Source organism: Salmo trutta, chromosome 16 (assembly GCF_901001165.1).
Source record: "Salmo trutta chromosome 16, fSalTru1.1, whole genome shotgun sequence".
NCBI classification, from domain to species: Eukaryota; Metazoa; Chordata; class Actinopteri; order Salmoniformes; family Salmonidae; genus Salmo; species Salmo trutta.
The window spans coordinates 43,813,334-43,828,522 of NC_042972.1; the positions used below are offsets into that span (position 1 = coordinate 43,813,334).

Consider the following 15,189-nt stretch of genomic DNA (forward strand, 5'->3'; position numbering starts at 1 on the left):
CCGTACATACCTACACGTACGCTAGTCACAAGACGTAGGCCTCCTAATTGTCCCTAGAATTTCTAAGCAAACAGCTGGAGGCAGGGCTTTCTCCTATAGAGCGCAATTTTTATGGAATGGTCTGACTACCCATGTGAGAGACGCAGACTCAGTCTCAACCTTTAAGTCTTTACTGGAGAGTCATCTCTTCAATAGGTCCTATGATTGAGTGTAGTCTGGCCCAGGAGTGTGAAGGTGAACGGAAAGGCTCTGGAGCAACGAACCGCCCTTGCTGTCTCTGCCTGGCCGGTTCCCCTCTCTCCACTGGGATTCTCTGCCTCTAACCCTATTACAGGGGCTGAGTCACTGGCTTACTGGTGCACTTCCATGCCGTCCCTAGGAGGGGTGCGTCACTTGAGTGGGTTGAGTCACTGACGTGGTCTTCCTGTCTGGGTTGGCGCTCCCCCTTGGGTTGTGCCGTGGCGGAGATCTTTGTGGGCTATACTCGGCCTTGTCGCACGATGGTAAGTTGGTGGTTGAAGATATCCCTCTAGTGGTGTGGGGGTTGTGCTTTAGCAAAGTGGGTGGGGTTATATCCTGCCTGTTTGGCCCTGTCCGGGGGGTATCATCGGATGGGGCCACAGTGTCTCCTGACCCCTCTGTCTCAGCCTCCAGTATTTATGCTGCAGTAGTTTATGTGTCGGGGGGCTAGGGTCAGTCTTATATCTGGAGTATTTCTCCTGTCTTATCCGGTGTCCTGTGTGAATTTAAGTATGCTCTCTAATTCTCTCTCTCGGAGGACCTGAGCCCTAGGACCATGCCTCAGGACTACCTGACATGACTCCTTGCTGTCCCCAGTCCACCTGGCCGTGCTGCTGCTCCAGTTTCAACTGTTCTGCCTGCGGCTATGGAACCCTGACCTGCTCACTGGACGTGCTACCTGTCCCAGACCTGCTGTTTTCAACTCTCTAGAGACAGCAGGAGCGGTAGAGATACTCTCAATGATCGGCTATGAAAAGCCAACTGACATTTACTCTTGAGGTGCTGACTTGTTGCACCCTTGACAACTACTGTGATTATTAGACCATGCTGGTCATTTATGAACATTTGAACATCTTGGCAATGTTCTGTTATAATCTCCACCCGGCACAGCCAGAAAAGGACTGGCCACCCCTCATAGCCTGGTTCCTCTAGGATTTGGCCTTTCTAGGGAGTTTTTCCTAGCCACCATGCTTCTACACCTGCATTGCTTGCCGTTTGGGGTTTTAGGCTGGGTTTCTGTACAGCACTTTGAGATATCAGCTGATGTAAGAAGGGCTTTATAAATAACATTTGATACGATGTGTAAACAGTACAGTGAAATGGAGTCTTGTTTAGACACGTAGCTAGCTAGCTAAATAATGAACCAGAATCCCAACTCATAATGTTACTACCCTGCATGAATCTGCAGGTAGCTAAAGCTAACCAACTAGCTAGGTTCAATGTTAGCTATCTAACTAACATTAGGCTAAAACAAGCAATGGATACGGCTCTGAGATATTATGTAGGAATATTATTCATACACGTAACATTAGCTAGCGAGCCAGCCAGCTAACGTTAGCTAGCTAACAGTACGCTTTAAATTGGCAATGAAAACGACTTTCATAAAATTAGAAACCTACAATATCTAAAAACGTAGCTGGCTAGACTCGCTTACATGGATGAACGCTTCTCCCTCTATGCCATGGTTACCCTTAGTTTGAAGATGTAATCTCCGGAGACAGGTGTTTTATACAACAGCCTTCTTCTGTGTGTTCTCTTTGACTCCCTCCGCATTAATTGCAATCAATTACCATTGATTGCAATTGCCAGAATTTCCTCCAGCTCCTTAGAAATCATACTATGCTTCCACCGATTTCAAAACTTGGTCCTCCAGAAATTGGAGCGCATTATTAACACTTATGCAGTTCTTAGTGATATTTAAAAAAAAATATATATATATATATATTTTTTTTAATCTGCGTTACAAAGGATTACCTACACATACTGAGCAGCTCATGTTATTGACAGAAGCGTACTACATGGCAGACCAATCCGAACTCATCTCTCGGCATGTCCAGCCCATCCAGTATCTCAACCAATCAAGGCTAGCGGGAAGGTTCCTGTCTTTTTTTGTGGCAAACCAACTAGGCTCGTAAATGTAACAATTTTATTTGAATTTACAGATGGCATACAAGCTTGTTATTAAGACACATGAAAGTTCACATTCTGCAAAAAACACATTTGATAAACATCATTGAACATACTTTATGTTCAAATGCCTCTCCTGTGAAGTAGTGGCGGGCGACATACGCCTAGTTTCCTGAAACGAGCTAGAGTGCCGTCAGAAAGTATTCGCACACACACACACACACCTTGACTTTTTCCACGTTTTGTTGTGTTACAAAGTGGATCTAAAAAAAGGTGCAATACACACCAATCGCTCTGCTATTTCCTGGTTGCTAAAATTAAGTTTGCCTAATTTCAGTTTGTGAAAATACAAGCACGCAGAGTGTGGAGAATCATTGTACCATCTAAACCACTGAAATACATTTTCAATAACCAAAAATATTGTATTTTGAGCTGTTTGATGCTGGTGTACAAAACCGAAAGTAAGCCATAAAAACAAAACTTAAGAACAGGAAGCATAGAAATACCGCACATAGAATAGATCTACCGCTTCTTAGACTTGCTTTCAATGAGAAAGCAATATCTATAACTCACATTTCTATTTGGTCAGGTAGCCCAAAGTTACACATTGTAGCTTTGTCAATGATCTAGACAAAATACTAACAATAATAAAAAAAGTTAAATGAAATCTTGATTAGGTAAGTATTCAACCCACTGAGTCAATACATGTTAGAATCCCCTTTGGCAGCAATAAAAGCTGCGAGTCTTTCGGGGTAAGTCTAAGAGCTTTCCACACCTGGATTGTGCAACATTCGCCCATTATTCTTAAAAAATATTCTACAAGCTCTGTCAAATTGGTTGCTGATCATTGCTAGACAACCCTTTAAGTCTGCCATATATTTTCAAGCAGATGCAAGTCAAAACTTTAACTCGGCCACTCAGGAACATTCACTGTCTTCTTGGTAAGCAACTCCACTGTAGATTTGGCCTTGTGTTTTAGGTTATTGTCCTGCTGAAAGGTGAATTAATCTCCCAGTGTCTGGTGGAAAGCAGACAACCAGGTTTTCTAGCATTTTGCCTGTGCTTAGCTCCATTCCGTCTCTTTTTTTTATCTTGAACAACTCCCCAGTCCTTAACAATTACAAGCATACCCATAACACGATGCAGCCACCACTATGCTTGAAAATATGGAGAGTGGTACTCAGTAATGTGTTGTATTTGCCTCAAACATCATTTGTATTCAGGTCAAAAAGGTTCAGTTCTTTGCCACATTTTTTGCAGTATTAGTTTTGTGACTTGTTGGTGGAACGCTTCAAGTTCCTTGGAGTACACGTCACTGACAAACTGAAATGGACCACCCACATAGACAGTGTGGTGAAGGCGCAACAGAGCCTCTTCAACCTCAGGAGGCTGAAGAAATTTGGCTTTTACAGATGCACAATTGAGAGCATCCTGTTGGGCTGTATCACCGCCTGGTACGGGAACTGCACCGCCCGCAACCGCAAGGCTCTCCAGAGGGTGGTGCGGTCTGCCCAACGCATTACCGGGGGCAAACTACCCACCCTCCTGGACACCTACAGTACCCGATGTCACAGGAAGGCCAAAAAGATCATCAAGGACATCAACCACCTGAGCCACTGCCTGTTCACCATCCCTCTATCATCCAGAAGGCGAGGTCAGTACAGGTGCATCAAAGCTGGGATCGAGAGATAGAAGCTGTTTTTCAATCTAAAAGGCCATCAGACTGTTAAACAGCCATCACCAGCACATTTGAGGCTTCTGCCTATAGACAGACTAGAAATCACTGGCTACATTAAGAAATAGAACACTAGTCACTTTAATAATGTTCACATAGCTTGCATTACTCATCTCATATGTATATACACTGTATTCTATACTACTGTATCTTAGTCCATGCCGCTCTGACATTGCTCGTCCATATATGCATATATTCTTAATTCCATTCCTTAGGTGTGTGTATTGGGTATATGTGTGAAATTGTTAGATATTACTGCACTGTCGGCGCTAGAAGCCCAGCATTTCGCTACACCCGCAATTACATCTGCTAAACACGTATTTGCAAACAGGATGTATGTTTAGAAATATTTTTTATTCTGTACCGGCTTCCTTCTTTTCACTGTGTTATTTAGGTTAGTATTGTGGAGTAACTACAACGTTGTTGATCCATCCTGAATTTTCACCCATCACAGCCATTAAACTCCAACTATTTTAAAGTCACCATTGGCCTCATGTTGAAATTCAAAAAAAAAAACAATATTCAGGTACAACATTTGAAAAAAGTCAAGGTGTGAATACTTTCCAAAACCCTATATTTCATCTGCAAATGTTTATTAGAAATATGCATACATTTGTCCAATAAGCATTTGTTCCCTTTCAAATACATTGTTAATTACCCTAGCCATGTTAGCATATATGTAACAAGAGATGGCATCAAGAACAAAATACAACTAGCTGAAACAAGCCATCTATGATTCACCACAGCAGCTTCTAGTCATTGTTGCTAAACATCTGACCGATCAGGATGAAAACACAGCCTTTTACCGCCGACTTACGGCCACATTTTTGTTGTGACATTGTCAACCCACCCGTCTACACGCAAGCATGATCATCACCACCAAAGACACCAACATTACCTTGAAGCCATTCTGCTCAGCAAACGCAGTGATAGTCTCTCTCCTCTCTCTAGTGGTGTTAGTAGCATCAAACACCTGGAGAAAGAACAGAACACACACCATCGTTCACAGACTGAAAACCTGCACTGTAATCCATATTCAAATACGCAGTGCGATATCAAAGTACTTCATGACGGGATATCCCATCCCAATGTTAATGTACACAATCTGGCTACATTGGAGATTTTCAAATGTGATATTTTTATTCAAAGAGTGATTGTACGCACAGCAACTTGGCCTCCATCAGTGAGGTACTGTCTGACATCCTTCAGTGCTGCTGACGCACACTGCCTGCAAAGGAGAGTGGGGAAACAGTCAGAAGCAGCAGTGACAAGAGCCACTAATGGGTTAGCAAAGACAACTCACAGACGCTGGTTAAAAACAGGTACATAACAATATCATGATATTGTTAGGCAATTTGGGGCATTCAAGGACAAGAGGATCTGATCAGTGTTTCCACAGCGGAGGATCAAAGCACTGGAAATGTTTCTTACTGTCTGATTTTCAGGCCCTCCTCATTGTCTGGACGGAAGAACTCAAAGGACTTGTAGATCTTCAGACACTCACGCCGGTACTGCCCAACATTGAATTCTAAATGGGGGAAGAGATAGTTGCACGATTTACTTTTCTAGATACTATTGACTGTTCAGCAGCATTCTTACAAGTCAGTGTGTGTGTGGATTGGATTCCGGAAATGTAATTTCAGGTGTAAGGGCTGAAAGTTGGTACCTCTGGTGGGAACACCAATCCAGTTGAGATAGCGGGTGAGCTTCTTAGAGATGTAGGTCTTCCCTCTGGCTGGGAGGCCCACCGTCACTATCAGGGTGGGACAGTTGGTCATACATACTGCACATGGAAGAGAGGAGACGGGAGAGAATAAAATGATTCTACAGGTTATTACAATTATTCTACTTGGATAGAGACTGCCACTGAAACATAAGCATGAACAAACAGTGCAGGCTGTGGCAGGGAAGGGCTTAGATTACTTTTAGGACCATTTGGAGTACCTGGGCAATTCCACTGTAACAGAGTGACACTAGGCAGGTGTCCAATGAACAAGCTTTATTCTACAAAAGCAATGTCGCAAAATAAAATCTTAGCGACACCTAACCGAAACGGCAGATATTGGAGACATTTTAAGATCCACATTTGTATTCAATTGACAGGTGGATTTATCTTTATTGTGACAAATGATGCCGAAATAGTTTTTCGAATAAATTATGATTTCCAAATAACTTTGAAGATACACGGGCACGTGATGTCATCATATAGCCTAACTATAAAGCTCCATACCACGTTTTTTTCAATCCTATTTTTTTTTATTTGCAAGACAAGGATTGTCTTGACCTTCAAGAATGCCTGAATTGTTTCACCTTGCTTTTCTGTTTGGCTGGATGCAAAAGTTTCACCATCCCCAATTATTTCATATCTACAGGAGCGCAAGTCTCACCATGGTACGGATTGTTGCGATATGTTGGCACATGACAATTATTAGGATATAGCAAATTCATGCTGGCTTTTGTGGGCTACCTCAGACATGAAACAGATAGCTAGGAGGGCATACAGACTCTCGCCAATTTATTATGACCAATTTTCCTAAATGGCTAATGGAAACACTTCAACCACTTCATTTTTATTTAACACTAGGTTTTAGTGAACGTTTTATTTTACAGTGTAATGGAAATGCAGCGTCGCTGGCAATTGTCACATTTATTTTCTATGTGACCTTTCTAAATAGACTAAAATCACTTGACAAGTTAATGGAAACATAGCTAGTGTCTAGTCTGATTAAATCAGGCCGTAAAACAATTAATTGGTAGGCTATATACAGCCTGAAACATGTGGCAAAATTGTGTACATTTTCCTTACAAGCCAGAATGTTGAATAAAATATAATTGGAACATACTCGACCGGTTGTCTGTGCATCTTGTCCTTCAGCTGCTCACAATGAGACAATATCCACAGGAAAGTATTGCTTACCAACTTTTTAGAGAGCTGGTAGGTACAGTATATGGTTCAGTACCAAGGTAAAGTTTTATATTCGGTTCTCTCCAATAGCTATTGAACCAATCATGCCATGACAATAAAACATCTATATTCTGAATCAGGGGAGGATGGAGAACAATACACACCTTTTTTCTTTTTCTTTTTTAGGATTTCAAATCTTCAAAACATAACAAGTGGATTGTTCTCCATCCTCCCGATTCAGAATATATCATTTTCGTTGTCGTGGCATGCTTGGTTCAATAGCCTAGCTATTCACGAGATAAAACTATTATCCAAAATAAAATAAACCGACTTTACCTTGGTGCCAAACCAAACCAGTGGATATTTTGTCTCAAATTTCAAGCAGCTTAAGGACAAACCAGTAGTCAATTCAAATGTATTTTTATTCAACATTCTGGGTTGTAAGGAACATTTACACACAAATGCTTCAGGCTGTATTTAATTGTGTATTACAGCCTGATTAAATCAGACTACAAGTGACCTAGTTTGCCACTAAATGCCTCGTTCAAAACAACTGGGAACTCGGAAATCTCCGACTTCGGTGCGTTTAAAACGACTGGGAACTTGGGGAAAAAACGAGCTCCGACTGCGAATAATCCAACTCGGAAATTTGGGCATCTTTCTAGAACTGTTGTCTTTCCGACCAGATGATCACTTATGTCATGTGACCTTGTTTCCCCCCCCCCCCCCCCCCCGAGTTCCCAGTTGTCTTGAAATAACCATAATGTTCAACCCCTCGGGTTGATGTTGTGGGATCTGTTTCTTTTACAAGTCGGGAGAAAACTAAGATACAGTAATCCAGATAAATTGAGAAGCAAAGAACGATGCTCTGGCCTGGAGAGGGGAGCCAGTACGTTATTTTATAGCTCTATGGTCCAAGGGGCTGTCAGAACAGAGCCAGTAGGGTCATGGACTTTAACATAATTCACCTAACCTGTTACGTTAATTCTCATAACTTCCTGCGTAAATTATCATAACCTGCTACGAAAAGTAAAATGACCTTAATTTGACAAAAACGGAATACCTTCTAGCCATGACCAGTCAGTAATCAGACGCAGGAATCAACGATCATCAATAATCGATTGCCAAGACTTAAGGTCACGCCATAAACACATTTTCTCCACATCTTTCAGAAAGCACGGAAGTTGATTACGACAATGACATAAGAGGATTTAGCTAGCGATTAATAAAATGCAATTTCACAATATACACTGCTCGAATATTAGAATGCGCGAGTCAACCGGCTTGCTGTCTAACTACGTCGGTAATCGTTATACGCACCCATTCTTTGACAAATGCGTTTATCAGGAAGGCCATTTTTACAAGGCAACGGCATCCAGATTTTCTTGAGCGGGTTTTGAGTTAGTTCCCGCGGCGTTGCAGAGTTTGATGGTCTTGCTTCCATTCCGACTTCCACGGAGGACATGGTGGCCTCTGTTACTGTGGCGCGGCGCCTTTTCTTCTGTTGGAGCGTTTCAGGAGATCTGTCTCGCATCAGTGCTGTTTGATGAGGTCTGCTGGTGGTTGTCATAATGGACTGAGGAACCATCCGAAGTGTGTGCCTACCATAATCTCTCAAAAAAACGCGCATATATTTCCTCTGAAATAATGAAGTAACGCTGTTGTAGTGAGCATCCGAGTTGCCGTTTACAAAATGCAATTACAATTTCCTACTTCCAAGTTTATACTGGGATTAATGGCGCACTACTCGGTGGTATTATTGTATCAAGCTACAAGCACGGACAATGAATAATTAATTGAGCCTGTAAAAACAACCTATCCGTGTAGGCCTGTTTTATTTATATATTTTTTGATAAACTGATACGTTGTATTCTGTTTACCGTAATAACTACATAACGCGACCTTAAACCCCAACCCTCTCCTCGGGGACCACCAGACGTTTCACATTTACACCAATATCCCGTTATTATTCGGACTACAAGTATTCAGTTTGAGTTGACGCATAAAACATCATATCCCGTTTAGCATAACCCATCATTGTCATCAACCCCTTGACTAATTGAGTCAGGTGTGCCAGTTTAGCACGAAAACAAAAAATGTGCAACGTCGTGGTCCCCGCGGAGAACTGAGGTAAAGACAGCTTCAGGTTGGATATTCGCCTGTAGTTTTCCTTACATCCACCAACAGCAGCTAGGGACCGTCAACATAGTGACAAATCTCATTTTGAAAATGTCAATAGCTTTAATCATTACTCCTAAAACTTTCAACACTGGTTGTAGCTAACCCAATGGCATAGACACACATTGCACACTTTTTTTTGGTCAATTTACATCTATTTTAAAACATTTACATTTCAATAGCTCTTTGGTCATATGACCTACTGACTTCAAACAAGGTTCAGAATGTCCACTGACTACCCTTATATAGTCAGTGGACTATAGTTATTCCATTGTACTGGATCTAATACACATTAGCATTTTACATTCATAAGTGTAATAATTTCTCATGACATGCTGTGAAAACCTCTTGACTGCTGGCTGACACTTTCAGACATGCATAGAGCAGACTGAAAGGGGTGGGTAGCTCTTGACTTGAACCACAGGGGTTCTCTGTAAAGAGAGTAATCCAAAAGGCAGACACACCCCTTGACTTTCAATTTTCACCCTTGACCTGTATGCATTCTCTCCTGATTGGTCTCCGTGGTGCTTAGTCAATGGGAACTCTGTTGCCGGCCCCATAAAGTTTTTACACAGTCTGACTAAAAAGTGCCAGAGGTATGAGGAGAGACATCCTCCTTTGTATTTATGGGAACAAATATTTTATATAACAAACGCTCTACATTTATTCACTCTGTGATGGGGTTGGATCATATATGCTATTTTTATTATTCTCCTGTAAATGTTTCAATGCCTATAATTTAGGCTGTGTGTAGAATGGGGCATAAAAGGAAATTACCGCTACTAGATTATAGTGATAAGGAAATCAGCGTACAGTTTTGGCCTATGTATTCATTTGCCTATAACTAATCAGAATTCCATTAGGTTTACATAAAAAAGAGACTACTTCAAAATGAGAAGATCCTGCTATGGAAAAGACGACTGGGTGGACATAAAGTGGAAAGGAGGGGAAATAACTCACACCATGCAGCAGGACACCTTCAGCTGCAGGGTCTATGTAATGCAGGTTTGATAGTTATTTTCAATAATGAATGGTTTGCTGTTGTGACAATTTGGTCCAAAAATGTATTTTTTTTTGGCGTATATGGCCAAGGAAGTTGCACAGAACTTCCAACATCCCCTCGCACATTTTTTTTATTTCACCTTTATTTAACCAGGTTAGTTGAGAACAAGTTCTCATTTGCAACTGCAACCTGGCCAAAATAAATCAAAGCAGTTCAGATATAACAGAGCTACACTTGGGGAAAAAAAACAGTCAATAATACAGTAGAAAAAGTCTATATACAGTATGTGCAAATGAGGGAGGATAAGTGAAGTAAGGCAATAAATAGGCCATGGTGGCGAAGTAATTACAATATAGCAATTAAACACTGAAATGGTAGATGTGCAGAAGATAATGTGCAAGTAGAGATACTGGGGTACAAAGGAGCAAGATAAATAAATACAGTATGGGGATGAGGTAGTTGGATGGGCTATTTACAGATGGGCTATGTACAGGTGCAGTGATCAGTGAGCTGCTCTGACAGCTGGTGCTTAAAGCTAGTGAGGGAGATATGCGTCTCCAGCTTCAGTGATTTTTGCAATTCGTTCCAGTCATTGGCAGCAGAGAACTGGAAGGAAAGGCAGCCAAAGAAAGAATTTGCTTTGGGGGTGACCAGTGAGATATACCTGCTGGAGCGCGTGCTACGGGTGGGTGCTGCCAGTGAGCTGAGATAAGGCGGGGCTTTACCTAGCAGAGACTTGTAGATGACCTGGAGCCAGTGGGTTTGACAACGAGTATGAAGCGAGGGCCAGCCAACGAGAGCGTACAGGTCGCAGTGGTGGGTAGTATATGGGGCTTTGGTGACAAAACGGATGGCACTGTGATAGACGGCATCCAATTTGTTTGGTAGAGTGTTGGAGGCTATTTTGTAAATTACTTCGCCGAAGTTGAGGATCGGTAGGATGGTCAGTTTTACGAGGGTATGTTTGGCAGCATGAGTGAAAGATGCTTTGTTGCGAAATAGGAAGCCAATTCTAGATTTAACTTTGGATTGGAGATGTTTGATGTGAGTCTGGAAGGAGAGTTTACAGTCTAACCAGACACCTAGGTATTTGTAGTTGTCCACATATTCTAAGTCAGAACCGTCCAGAGTAGTGATGCTGGACGGGCGGGCAGCAAAATCGGTTGAAGAGCATGCATTTAGTTTTACTTGCATTTAAGAGCAGTTGGAGGCCACAGAAGGAGAGTTGTATGACATTGAAGCTCGTCTGGAGGTTAGTTAACCCAGTGTCCAAAGAAGGGCCAGATGTATACAGAATTGTGTCGTCTGCATAGAGGTGGATCAGAGAATCACCAGCAGCAAGAGCAACATCATTGATGTATACAGAGAAGAGTCGGACTGAGAATTGAACCCTGTGGCACCCCCATAGAGACTGCCAGAGGTCCAGACAACAGGCCCTCCGATTTGACACACTGAACTATCAGAGAAGTAGTTGGTGAACCAGGCAAGGCAAACATTTGAGAAACTTTGATATAGATGTTGAAATTGATATAGAACCTTAACAAAAACACATGGCGCAACTACGAAAAGAAATGGCTGAGGATATACAAAAAAATGTCTGGTATGTAATGACATTTAATTCAAAGTAAATGCTTTATTTTTATGTAGGACAACCATATGTTCAGTTCATGCCTATGATTTCAGAGTTCAACAAAGCCAACAACTGCTTCATGTGTGCCACTGATAAAGAACCTGGATGTGGCCCAAAGACTGACTGGGTTAGAAGCTTTATTTAACATGTTTATAATCTTTTGACAACAGTGACGGCATGTAAGACAATTTATGATATAACACAAAGGATGGCCAATTTGTCATACTGCATTGATTTTATTTCTAACGTGTTATGTTTTGTTTTAGATTGAATGTTTTGCATGCCAACGGTCGTTCCATGTGCTGTGTCTAGGAATAAAGACAAGAGTTCAGAGTGAAGAACACAAACTGGAAGTGCAGTCTTTGTTGTTGAAAATGTATGCTATACCCCATCGACACTGAAGAAGCTCTGAAATGTACATCAACCAGGGATAAAGAGAAAGTGAACACTGAAATGTTTTGTACTTATTTTAAGTAAAGTGTCTGTTGACATGTTGGAAAAGATTAAGTCTACAATTTGTTTAATTTGTCAATATTCCATTTTTATTCATTGATTTTCTGGCCACCATTACTGTGGTTACATGTTCAGTATATGTATTGACCAGCAAACCCACCTCACTCTCCATCCCTGCTTTGGACAATTAATAAAACATGACTCTTGTACTATGCCCTTTATGGTTGATATTAACGATGAAAGGAGATATGTCTCTCTCCTATTGTGTACCACTTAAATATTGTGCCAAAATAAAATTGACAAAAAAAATGGGAAAATATGTACTCAGAACTACCAATTATTATAGATAAATATTAAAGAAAAAGGGTTAACACTGGACTGAACCCCCTAATTGTCAAACAAATATTAATGTACAGCAATATAGAAGATACATGACTAGAGGTTATGCAATATGGGTGTTTATCCACTGCATGCTTCTTAGGTGTGTAATTGACATGACTAAGGAGCTATTGAAATGTAAAATTATGAAAAATGTATGTTACACTGCGTGATTTTACAGTACACAAGAGTGTGCAATATATAAGGCTAGTCTGGACATTGAAGTTTGTTTGAGTCCAGTAGGTCACATGACCAATGAGCTATAAGTTTTAAATTCTGAAAAATTCATGTAAAATCGAGTGAGATGAAAATGGACAAACTAAAGGGTGTGCAATATATAAGGGTAGTCAGTGTACATTCTGAACCTTGTTTGAGTCAAGTAGGTCACATGACCAAAGAGCTATTGAAATTCAAATGTAAAAAGGTTTGTACTTTGTTTACGCTCCCTAACTAACTCCCTAACTCAACTAGGAATACAATATGCAGCTCACATTTCCACATGTTTATTAGCTTTGGAAAGCGAATTAATGTCCAAATCGTGAAAATAAGACATGTGCAATGTTGTGCACAATTTTTCCAACATCATGACACTTATTTGGAGTCTGTGGCGCAAGCGGTTTGAAAGCGTGAATATCCGTTGAATATCCAACTTGAAACTGTCTTTACCTCGGTCTGCAGAGGGGTTGAAGCAAGTGTGTAGTGCTACAACAAAAACGTGCACTCCTTTGGTCCCCAAGACCAGGATTAAGAAACACAGATAGAATCCATGGATTCTATTTGGGTGGTCTATTTCTATGAGATAGACTGTAGGCTACTACAGACACAGTAAAGAAAGGCTAAGATGCCACCAAGATATACAAGCGCTCCAAAATACATAGATATTAGGGTGGAAAACAAATATGGGGGCACTGTTGGTCAGAAAGAGATAAAAACACTTCGATTTTTTCCCAAAACACAATGGAGAGAATTATTTATAAGCTGATATGTAAATGCGAAAATGAAATTATAATGCTTGCATGACCTCAGGATACCAACAGATTCAGTGTTTGTGAAGAACTTTGATCTCAGTTCCAAACAAAAAGGGTGCACCCAAAGATCAGTATACCTTTCATCTGTGGCACCCCTCTACAATACAGGTAGTGTTTTTCATGTTCATAAGATGGCAGCATTGAGCTAGCTAGGCTTAAGCCTTTGAAGCATTAATAATACATTAACTGGATGGTGGATCAGAAAACTTTGTGATAATAATACACAATAACCGATGCATGCACAATGTTCAGAAGTAGACATAGTTTATACACCTCATAGTGATTATAATTGGCACCCAAGGGTCATAACGCTGATGAATATGATTGAGGTAGGCAGTGCCACAACAAACCGCAAGATCAAGCAACTTCTCTAAAAGTTCATACTTCTTCAATTTCAAAAATGTCATGTTCCTTTTCCATTTAAAACCTGCTCGTGTTGCATTTTCTGACCACATTATTCTCTGGTATTGCAATGACCTGGTCTTGTGCCATGGTAACCATGTTACAAATGCCATTGCAACCCCTTGGAAGAACACCAGTGTTGGTTTAAAAAAAAAAAAAAGAAAGCACAACTGACCACTGAGTTAATAGTTTTGGACCGACGGCTGCTGTAAACATATTAGTTACTGTGATACAAGCCACATTGAATTTGGCTATAAATAACAATTTACATTAGCCAATTATATATTGACAATGTATTAACCATTTCTAAGTCTTTAAGAAGATAAATCTATTTCGAGCAAAACAAGTTGTTGCTCCTTTTAGGTGAACACATTCACTCAAATGTTGCGTCTAAGCATTACAGGCATCTTCTCTCACATGCCCTGCGTGACTGACTGATAGGTACAGTGTAAGTTTATAATACATGCCTTCTGATTATGCAATAGACCGTGGTTAGTGGGAAGGAAGCATTTCAGATTTCAAAATAGTGACCGTCATAAAGAAAACAAGACTACGGCATCCCTGTAAACAACTAACTTGCCATATCAAAGCATGTGACAGGTTGCTACTCAGACTGTCCACTCAGACAACAAATAAACACACAGTAAATACTGTGGAAGTTTTTCCATGGCCTTCCTATGGATACTGCATGTGCCTTACACACACCAAATGCAGCTCTGCTACCCTTGTTGAGCAAATTACATTCAAACCTGCCCCTGAAAGACTTTTGCCATTTTAGAATGACTGTGTGTGCATGCTGTAGTTATATTTACATTATCTTACCAGTCCAACCGGATAGAAATCTTATTTGTCAGCATCAATCTGGTTTAGAACAGGTTTTGACTTCCAAGAGTAAGCTTTAGCCACTAAGTAAATTCCTTGATTTCTCAACCTGCCAGGGAGGCTCCTGACAAGCCCACCTGTCATTCATAATCAGAGTCAAACCATTGGCTTAGCACTGCCCAATGAGAAACTGAAGCAGAGAAAACACAATTCATAGCAAGTTGACAGTCTTGTATTTGGTGCAGTTGTAACTCCACAGTGAGGTGGTTTTCCAGGATATCTGTGAGGATATAATGCAAGGACCTTCTACACTACATTGTATCATGAACAGAAAGTGGGTCTAGCACAACCCTTCCCACGTCTCAGCTGTGATACACACCTTCCTAATATTGAGTAACAACCCCCATGAAAAACCCAGTAGTGTTGCAGTTCTTGACACAAACTAGTTCGCCTGGCACCTACCCTGTTCAAAGGCACTTACATATTTTGTCTAGCTCATTCACCCTC

General features: G+C 40.9%; 1 protein-coding gene and 1 long non-coding RNA gene across 4 annotated transcripts in view; one reads left to right on the plus strand and one right to left on the minus strand.

Moving 5' to 3' along the window:
- The window catches only part of LOC115150798 (6-phosphofructo-2-kinase/fructose-2,6-bisphosphatase 4), a 29,083-nt gene that overhangs the window by 12,850 nt on the left and 1,044 nt on the right, over positions 1-15,189 (minus strand). The window contains exons 1-5 of one of the 3 annotated variants that reach the window (XM_029694482.1): positions 8,109-8,381; positions 5,550-5,666; positions 5,315-5,411; positions 5,048-5,111; positions 4,782-4,856 (exon numbers count right to left, since the gene is read on the minus strand). In XM_029694482.1, coding sequence (XP_029550342.1) covers positions 4,782-4,856; positions 5,048-5,111; positions 5,315-5,411; positions 5,550-5,666; positions 8,109-8,376 — 621 coding nt within the window. In that variant the 5' untranslated portion in view covers positions 8,377-8,381. Of the gene's footprint in view, positions 1-4,781; positions 4,857-5,047; positions 5,112-5,314; positions 5,412-5,549; positions 5,667-8,108; positions 8,389-15,189 lie in introns of those variants that run through there. The other 2 variants (XM_029694483.1, XM_029694484.1) reach the window with 2 other exon arrangements.
- LOC115150799 (uncharacterized) lies at positions 11,466-12,361 on the plus strand. Its single transcript, XR_003867160.1, has 2 exons — positions 11,466-11,726; positions 11,866-12,361. It is a non-coding gene; the product is annotated as an uncharacterized LOC115150799 (long non-coding RNA).